General features: G+C 38.8%; 1 protein-coding gene across 3 annotated transcripts; it reads right to left on the bottom strand.

Moving 5' to 3' along the window:
• Positions 1–2: 2 nt before the first annotated feature.
• LOC105287295 (cohesin subunit SA-2) lies at positions 3–8352 on the bottom strand. Of its 3 annotated transcripts, none has more exons than XM_011352859.3 (19): positions 8206–8352; positions 7860–8071; positions 7562–7728; positions 7197–7381; positions 6921–7094; positions 6501–6705; positions 6100–6429; positions 5060–6008; positions 4553–4786; positions 4285–4477; positions 4014–4200; positions 3640–3944; positions 3355–3566; positions 3102–3268; positions 2717–2768; positions 970–1005; positions 627–800; positions 460–544; positions 362–379 (listed from the first exon to the last, which is right to left on the bottom strand). In XM_011352859.3, exons 2-19 carry the CDS (start codon positions 8054–8056, stop codon positions 362–364), a joined length of 3870 nt encoding a protein of 1289 aa, XP_011351161.1. In that variant the 5' UTR covers positions 8057–8071; positions 8206–8352. The 3 variants fall into 3 exon arrangements, with proteins under 3 accessions (XP_026825530.1, XP_011351161.1, XP_011351167.1); XM_011352865.3 differs by having other exon boundaries at positions 8257–8344; XM_026969729.1 differs by lacking the exon at positions 8206–8352 and having other exon boundaries at positions 3–379; positions 7860–8056.
• Between the last annotated feature and the right edge of the window lie 470 nt (positions 8353–8822).

Here is an 8822-nt window from a genome sequence, read left to right as displayed (position 1 = left end):
TAAATTGTACTCGTTTATTTAAAAAGTTATAAATAATTTAGTATTTCTTCTAGCAGTTCGTTTGTCGAAAAAAAATGTTAATAAAAATGGAATACATATATTGTATCACTCATAACATGAAATACCGTAAACTAAAATAAAGTTTACGCAAAAATCTATAAAACGACACTTGCTTACAAGTCGTAACGTAACACTGGTCTCTTATAATTTATTAATACTCATTTGGGAAGATATTCTAGGCCATCCAGTTTAAGTATTTTTTTTCTCTGATATTCTCAGATGGCGTAGCATTGCTTTAAATACGTATCACAATCCAATTATCTAAATTTAGAAATAAAACTGTTTTAAGGATTTCGTCTTTTCACTCGGAATCTGATTCCTGCAAGCAATGAATTTGAATCGGTGCAGAATTAATTGTATTGTTTACGATGTTGATGCTACACGATTATTCAAACTTACCATATATTGCCCTTCGACGTATCGACCTGAATTCCTGGAGGTTCTTCGCAATTCTCTGTGCTCTACATGCTCTTGATTTCTTCGTCTATTGAAAAAATAATTGCAAAATTCTTATCTCTCCTTGCGAAAAATATAGGGATGAATTATTTATATATATATATACTTACGGCCTTGGCTGTATTTGTAACGTTTTAAGTCTATTATCGATATCTTGCGAAGGACTTGTTGACGTATCTTCTATGATAGCTGTAGGGGACGTTTGCATTGGACCAGTGTCATTATTTTCATAAAATACATTTGTTCTGGGTGTGCGTGTTATCACCACTTTATTAACTGGTAATCTGAAAGAGAAAATTGTATGGACACTTATCCTGATGAACGTTCAGAGAAGTGCGTGTTACAATTTGTATATAATCGATATTTTTTAATTTATATATCATTATTGTTACTTCGTTTCGTATACATGTATATTTTTAATTCGACAAAATTGTAAGAGGATAAATTACTCACGTATGCTTTCGTGGACCACGTTTTTTTTTGTGCTTGCTGAAATAAGAACGTCCAATTTCAAGTAGAGGTGCAACATTCATTTGAGATTCGAAAGGGACAAAAATTTGATTCGGAAAATTTTTTTATTGCATATGTATATATATGCATGTATCTGTGTACACACACACACACACACCACGCGCATATATATATATGTATTACATAAGATCAATTTGCAAACAATATTCAAATCTGTAGAGAAAGAAAAGAAGAGAGGAGAGAGAGAGAGAGAGTGAGATTTTTAAATCATATTATTTTGGATGAATACGTATAGGTTCGAGGAGAGTCGATTAATAATAACAACTGTAGATAAATAATGATAAAATGCATTTTTATGTAATAATAGGTATAGAGAACGGCGTGTTACGAAAAGGAACATAGGCAAGTTTTAGGAAATGTGAAGCAAATACGTCTGATTCTTCCAAATTTTATATATATATATAAACATTAATCGATAAAAAATGTGTGCACATTTATTTTGTAATAATTTATAATTTTGATAAAACAGGATTTAGGAGCGCTGGGAGTAGAAGGTCTTATTTAAAGTAATCTCATGTTTATTCGTATCTATCACCAATTTGTATTATTAAAATATAAACAGAATACAAAGTTTTTAAGCTTACTCGATTTTAATTACTCGATGAAATACACACATCGTTCTCTATGCACGATCTTTCTAAATTTGTTTCAAAAATATCATATCGATCATGTGATTCAATAATATTATTATATCCCTTAATAATTTCTTATTCTAGTTTAGAAGTGATTTCCTGTTAAACGAGGCTAAAGCAGATACCACGTATAATAAATTACATTAAGAATATCTTGTACAATTTTTGTCCCTTACATACATTTTCAAAGATATATTTCATATTCTTCTAAAAATATATATTAACTCCTATAACGATTGGCTCGCCTATAACAAGCGATTCGTCAAGAGTTACTACTCATGCAACACAGAAAACTAATTCTTTTTGTATCTTCAAAATGGTTTAAAGCGGGCGGTAAGTATTTATAAATTAAGCACATGCAGTTACAAGCACTGCGCGCGCAGGAGACGAGATCTCGTAAATGTTTTCTTATATTCTTAGACATGAAAGTTGTAGGCTTTATTGCTGACCGAACGCAGTATGTGCTTAGATTTTAATTTAAAATTATATAATTCTCGAATCACATATCTTGTGTGGAACAATCACAGTAATAATTTAATTACGCGCATCGATTGGCGTTTGGAAATTTTATCTTTTCGACCAATTTATTGCATAGCAATAAGTTATCAAAGTTTCATAAATAAACCACAAGTTTCAGCGTTAATAAAATATTAATGAAATGAAAAATAAGGCAGTAAAATAAAAGATATTATTAGTAATGGAACTACTAGCACACTACTTCAACAGATCTCTACACTTTGCAAGCAACATTAATGTTTTACAGCAGTAACAGGGGAAGAAGCGCACATTAGTATATGTAAAATAGACTGGCGCTCCTGATTTTACGCACACGTCAATGTGTAGCATAATTTACAATGCAAAAAGCGAGTAAAGATTATAAATTAATACTAGCCATTGCCGATTCTCCGTGTGTTATCGAACGGTTTTGTATAAGTTACTTGCAATTGCAATTAGATTTTGTACTAATAATAAGTTCTATAGAAAAAAAAATTGTGTATATGTGTATCTCGGACTGTATTCGGGTACACCTAACTCACCCCGCAAACTCATGATCAGAACCTTCATCAGGTTCATCAGCTTCCTCTTCCTCTGCAAAAGAAATGGAATATTATTCATACGATGTGTGAGATTTTAGCTTCAACTAAAACTTGAAACTAATATTTAAATCTCAATAGTTTTGTATAATTATAATGGACGCAATGCTGTGTCTGCAGTTATTTTTTTCCATCAATTTTTATCAGATAATTTTGGCTCTACTGAAAATGAGAGGGAAATGCGTTCATATGATATTTAATATTACGATAAATCTGCTAGCACTTATTTCCTTGTCCGATCAATTTTGAAGAACAAAAACTTGGGCCTAACGATTATTTATGCGTCAGAAATAGTTTTTAAGATATGATATATATATAACAATCTTACCAGCTAAATGATCCTTCTTACGCCTCGTGTAAGCTCGCTTACTCGTCACCGGCACTTGGTCAGTTTCACCGTGTAGCAAACTATTTCTGTACAAAAGCAAAGGTTGCCAGTCCTCTCCTCGTGAAGACGGCATTCCAGCCTGCAACCGTCTGTCCAGAAAGTTGAGTCTGCAGCAAAAAGCAGCAAGATGTCGAGAAACGTTCTGAAGAATTTGGAAAACTGGATTTACAACAGGATGAGGTTTCTAACTTACACGACTCGTTTATCCTGCTTGAGAAGCTTATTGGTGAATTCTAATAATATCTCGAGGAACGGTAAATTCGGTGGTGGGCCCGTAGGATCCTGTTCGATGCCGTCCGGTGGAGTAATGGCGAACAAGACGCCAGCGCGATGCAGGGCCGTGATCGCCTCGCGATTTTTCACGGCGTCCAGACCGAAGGACAGAGCGAATCGCTTCGCGAGTTCCTGAGGATGATCAAGTTTAGAGATTTTTACGTATTTTCTGTCACTGTACCTTAAAATAGCCTTGATCACAAACCTTGATCGCGGTAAATTCCTCGCTGTTTCTGTTCACCTTGCCCTTCTCCGCCACAATCTCGTTGTACAAAATATTTAAGCTCTGCTGCATCGTCAGCGCACAATTCGTCTTGTTAATGTCCCTCGCTTTTCCCAACGTGGTTTTAATGATGTCGCCATAGTCGTTGTAATATTTCACGTAATGTTTGAACACGTCGGCCGCAGCTTTCGTGGGAATCATGTTGTACACTATCAACTTGCAGTAACCAGCTAGGAAGTTTCTCCGCTTATGTAACTCTTCGATTTTTGAATGCTCGTCGTGTTCATCTGCGAGATAAATTTTGTTATGCATTTTTCGTCCGCACACTATGACATATATCCAAATTATTTCTTTACCATCTTCCTCTTCAAAGAAGACGTACTCTTGTATAAATCTATTGAGCATGTTCTGCATTGCTTGGTCGGGCTCGTACACTAATTGATGCATCAAAGGATTGGCATGAGTGGACAGTTGACTGCAAAACACCACCAATAGGTCGCATATCGTGTTATACGCTTCTTCCCTTAAGATCGGCGGAGATGGCTGTTTTGATACGGCGAAAACACATAAAATATCGTTTACAAGAAACTGCATTTGTTCTCAAGTTATCGTAAAAAATGCAATTACCGCGCCGCTGCTGTCGCTACTGACGAAGTGACGCATCGAGCCCATGAACGAGTGTAGCCGTTCCTTCAATTGACGGCATTCCTCCTCGCCGCGAGTACCAAAGTCCACAGCTTCCATCAAATGATTCTGACCCCACAGAATAGCGAAGAAGCATGCGCTTATGCAATATTTAACTGCCTCGTATGGTAAACATCTGCGGACAGCAGTGCGATTTATTAGTATATTTGAAGACATTTTTGTGCAATTATTATCAGAATAGAGAATGTACTTTGAAGGATCCTTAGCGTCCTCTATATCTTTGTACAGCGAATCCCATATTCCCCACGGATTCATATTGTGACAAGAATAAAATATGGCAACTTTCTTGAGAGATTGGACAACATTGAATATCTCATCCTCGTCCGGTTCCTCGTCTCCCTCGATTAAATTTCTATATTCATCAATCGCTTCCTTGTATTTATTCACAATGGAATCGATCAATGTGGAACGAGCGACATCACATCTACGTAAAAAAGTAAGTCATTTATTATATATTATAATTAAATAATTTTCTCTAAAATGATAAAAGAAATTCTTCCTGCATCTTTACGATTTGTTGAGTTCTTTAAGTGACAAATAGGACTATTATATGTATATATATATAAATACACACTCTGTATGTGTGGTTTTTATCAAAGTGATTTAATAATGATTGTCAAATAATTTTTGCTCCAAATTCGAAGGAAAACTGAAACGTTCAATTTAATTAACGAAAATATTGATTAAACGTACACACCTGGTGAAGATAGCGTGGCCCTCCACGCACATGTGCTCCAATGTTTTAGCTGCCGTATCTAGAACCTCGGTGTCGTGCATCTTCTCCACGATCCCGTGGAGTTTGCTCAATAAAGAATCCAGATTGATTTCTTGTCGCGATTTCGTATAAATATCCAAGTCGAAGTACTGTGGAATCGCAAGTAAGTTGGCCAGTTTTTCGGGATCCGCGCGGTATTTGTCGAGCAAAAGTGGCAACGCTTGTATGAAATGCTCCGTCAGCCTTTGCTTGTCGTCGTGCACTTGCTTCAGCTCCTTCACCGAGAGAATCTTCCGCGTGGGTCCGCGACCGACCGGCGCCTCGCCCGTGGCGGCTTGTTTTATACAGCACACCATCAGCTCGATGAGAGACGTTTCCTTCTGATTGTCCAACGCCTCCTCGTCCGGACCGGCCTCCTCGAGCAACAGATCCGTCATGCACTCCCAATCCTTCATCATCTGGTTCGTCTCGATCAGAGAATCGACCAGGTAGGCTCCGTGCTCGTGCAACTCGGATTCGATGAAGAAAAGAACGAGGTCACGTATCAGGGGCGTGTTCGGCAAGCGCTTCTTGCCGCGCCTCGTCTTGATGCCTGCCACGGCCTCGTCGTCCGGACGGAACAGACGCTCGTTCAGGAACTCGCCGGCTGCTTGGGCGACCGCCCGATGCGACGAGTAAACGAGTTCATACACGTGCTCGCAGTCCTTGTCGGTGAGGATCTCACGGTGGTGCTTAAGGATCGAGATAACCAGCTTCACCGCTTGCACCGCCACGTCGTACTCCTTGTCCAGCGTCATCGCGACGATCCTGTCCTTGAACTTACTCGTGAACAGCTCGAGCTTCGTTTTCAGCTCCTCCGACGCGTACAACGGCTGCAGCGCCTGCAGGCACTTGAGCCTGACTTCGCCGACTTTGTCGTGCAAGGTCCAGCCTGTAACGAGTCGGACAAGAAAGAGCGCACTATGCATACTTGCACTTTCATTTTCACTTTTTTTTTGTTTTAAAAAAAAAACGAGGCTTACCAATGTACTTCAAGTACGAATCGTCCAAGAAGTTTTGGTGGAACTTCTTCATCCAGACTCCAATTTCCGCCATGCAAATCGCACGTATCTCCGGCAACGTGTCTCTGTACCTGTGCACGAAAACCGACTTGAACATGTACGTAAGCATATTTTTGATTTCGTCCATGTTTTCTTCCAGCTCCTTTCGCTTTGCCATCAGAGACTCTAATCTGTCCGCCGCCCTTTTCTCACGGGCTTTCTGCCTCTCCGCCTCATACTGCCGCTGGGTGTTGTCCAAATTTATCGATACAGTCAAGGCAACGTCTACCAGAGCCGTCATTAATTTCATGGCTGCAAAATATTTCGAATGATTTTATTAATGCGTACGTCCGGCGTAAATCGTGGGCTCTCTTAAGACTTACCTGCAAGCGTCGCGGTATGCCTGAATGCTCTTACTTGTGAATCTGAGAGGCCAGTCAGCAAGGAGATAACGTTGTCCATCAAAAATTGATCGTAAATGATAGAGTACTGACACTGGCGGACAAGGATTTGCACAAATTCGCAAAAATTAGCGCGGAATTTCTTCCACTGTTGTCCAGTCATTATCAATGGATATTCACCGCTCTCCTGCAATCATCACGGAATTCTGATTTGTAAGAGTATGTACGTAGAGCGATGGTTTAGAATATGTTCATAAAATATTTTATACATAATTTTGAGCGCTCCATATAATTTTGTACAGTTTAGGATTAAATTGATGTAGTCTAACGCGATATTAGAATTATAGAAAAAGCGTAACATAAAATTTATAATAATAAGAAAACGTATTGAAGTCCACAAACCTCGTCGAATTCTTCAGTCATCTTGCGAATTATTGCCACGTGCTCCATGGTCTGTTGCATTTCGGGAGTGATGCGACCCTTGCAACCACTTGCGTTGATGAAGAATTGCATTAACATAAGCAGTGCATTGTCCCTGTTGCTTTTATACTTTTCTATCCAGTCATCGACAATGGTCTGTTAAATAATATTTGCAGTGTAAACGAACTTTTCACCATGTATAAATTCACTCTTATACAATTAGTCGTAATTAATCGACTGTAATGTACTGTAACATACCGTGAGCGAAGAACGATTATTCCTAATAACATAGTAAAGACTGGCTTCATCCTCCAAGCTGTGCGAATGGTGCGTCCGTTTGCCGCGTCCACGTCCACCGCTGCCTCTCCCTCTCCCGCTGCCACTGGATGATGGAGCATAGTCCGTGTCGACTTCCTTGTACTTGGGTTGCTGTACCACGCCTCCTTTAAAATCAGACGTCATAATTTTTACATTGCACCTGCGCAATCAATATATCTATCGGTGGATCGTCAATAGCGTGGTTTTCCAGTATGTTTATTGGAATTCTTTATCTAAAAGTTTAATCTGAGGCTCAGATTAATAATGTCGAGTCTGCGAGTCTAATATTTTATGCTTGTACACACCGCGCATTCTGGCACGCGTGTTCCTTGTGATTCTCATGTTGGGAGTAGCGGGTGTCATGGGCGCTTCAAATTGTGCCGGATTGTCAAAGTTGCCGGACTGTTCCTGATACTGCTGCTGCTGCGAGGTGCCCGGTGAGCTATAACTCTCGGATGAATAATGCTCCGGGCTAAACAATAAACAAGTGCAACAATAAAATCACACATTCATTTACTTTCTCATGATAATTGTAGTCTTTCGCTTGATTGAATATAGTCTTCTAATTACAGAACACAGTATCACGTATATTCGAACACTTACGTGGGATTCTGAAGCGGAGTCTGCGATGCCGGATTGTACGGCGCGTACGTGTTGTACGAGTCGTTAGCGTCCCCGCCAGAGTTGTCATTCATCGGTGTCATCGGCGTCATCGGCGTCATCGGTGTCATCGGAGTCTCATACTCCGGCGGCACTGGATCATCCATCCGGATACGCTTGCCTCCCCTTCTGTGCATCATTTCGAAGTTCTCTCACTGAAACGAGAATTCGTATCTGTACGGAGAGACGCGCGCACTTAACCCCGGTAATGCGCGGCAAATGTTTATCAAGGTTTTATCACTAGCAAAATACAAAAATGTCGAATATAACAAGATCCTAATGGACTAACGTTACTGCAAGAGTCACGCTCGTGCGGAAGATGTTCCTTGATAGTTCTTACGCAAGGTTGAAGTACATAAAGTAGTTAAACTTAAATCGCCCATTCTTTGATGTTTGATGCCATTTTGACGTCTATTCTTCAAAATACCAACATAAATTAACAATATAGAGATATTCTAATTTAGGGGTATCTAGCGAAATCTAGGGACATTTCTCGCTCGTTTTTCCTATTGGTGTCGACAAAATATGGCGGAACCAATAGAATGTCTCGAATTTATACTTGGTGCGCGGTATTATTCAACTAGTAGGAATGCAACAATTAGGAAACAAGCCTGGTTTTAACCGTTTTATTTATACAAAAATAAAAATAACACAAAAATTTTATGTACCTCCATAAAGATTTCATTGATTTCTTTTAGCTGTAGTTCAAGTATATTATAATAAAAATTCATGCGCTTATATTTACCGTAAAGTTTTAAGTGTATTGCAAAACCGATCCTACATATTTCACGTTTTCTTTGAGAAATAAATTTAAAAATATTGTCGTGAAGAAAGCTTTTATGATAGAAAATTTTGTATTTTTTTATTTACAGACAAAGAGAAAATTTTTAGTTAAAAGAAGAAAAA

Source organism: Ooceraea biroi, chromosome 5 (assembly GCF_003672135.1).
Source record: "Ooceraea biroi isolate clonal line C1 chromosome 5, Obir_v5.4, whole genome shotgun sequence".
Lineage (NCBI taxonomy): Eukaryota > Metazoa > Arthropoda > Insecta > Hymenoptera > Formicidae > Ooceraea > Ooceraea biroi.
The sequence above is the reverse complement of the archived record's forward strand: the minus strand, read 5'-3'. Positions and strand labels throughout refer to the sequence as shown.

Excerpts from the sequence above, each read along its gene's own strand:
- LOC105287295 (XM_011352859.3), bottom strand. The coding sequence starts at position 8,056 with ATGATGCACAGAAGGGGAGGCAAGCGTATCCGGATGGATGATCCAGTG. Across the intron at positions 4,201-4,284 it reads GTAGCGACAGCAGCGGCGCG|CCATCTCCGCCGATCTTAAG; the intron begins GTAATTGCATTT and ends GTATCAAAACAG. Across the intron at positions 801-969 it reads CGTGGTCCACGAAAGCATAC|ATTACCAGTTAATAAAGTGG; the intron begins GTGAGTAATTTA and ends TTTCTCTTTCAG.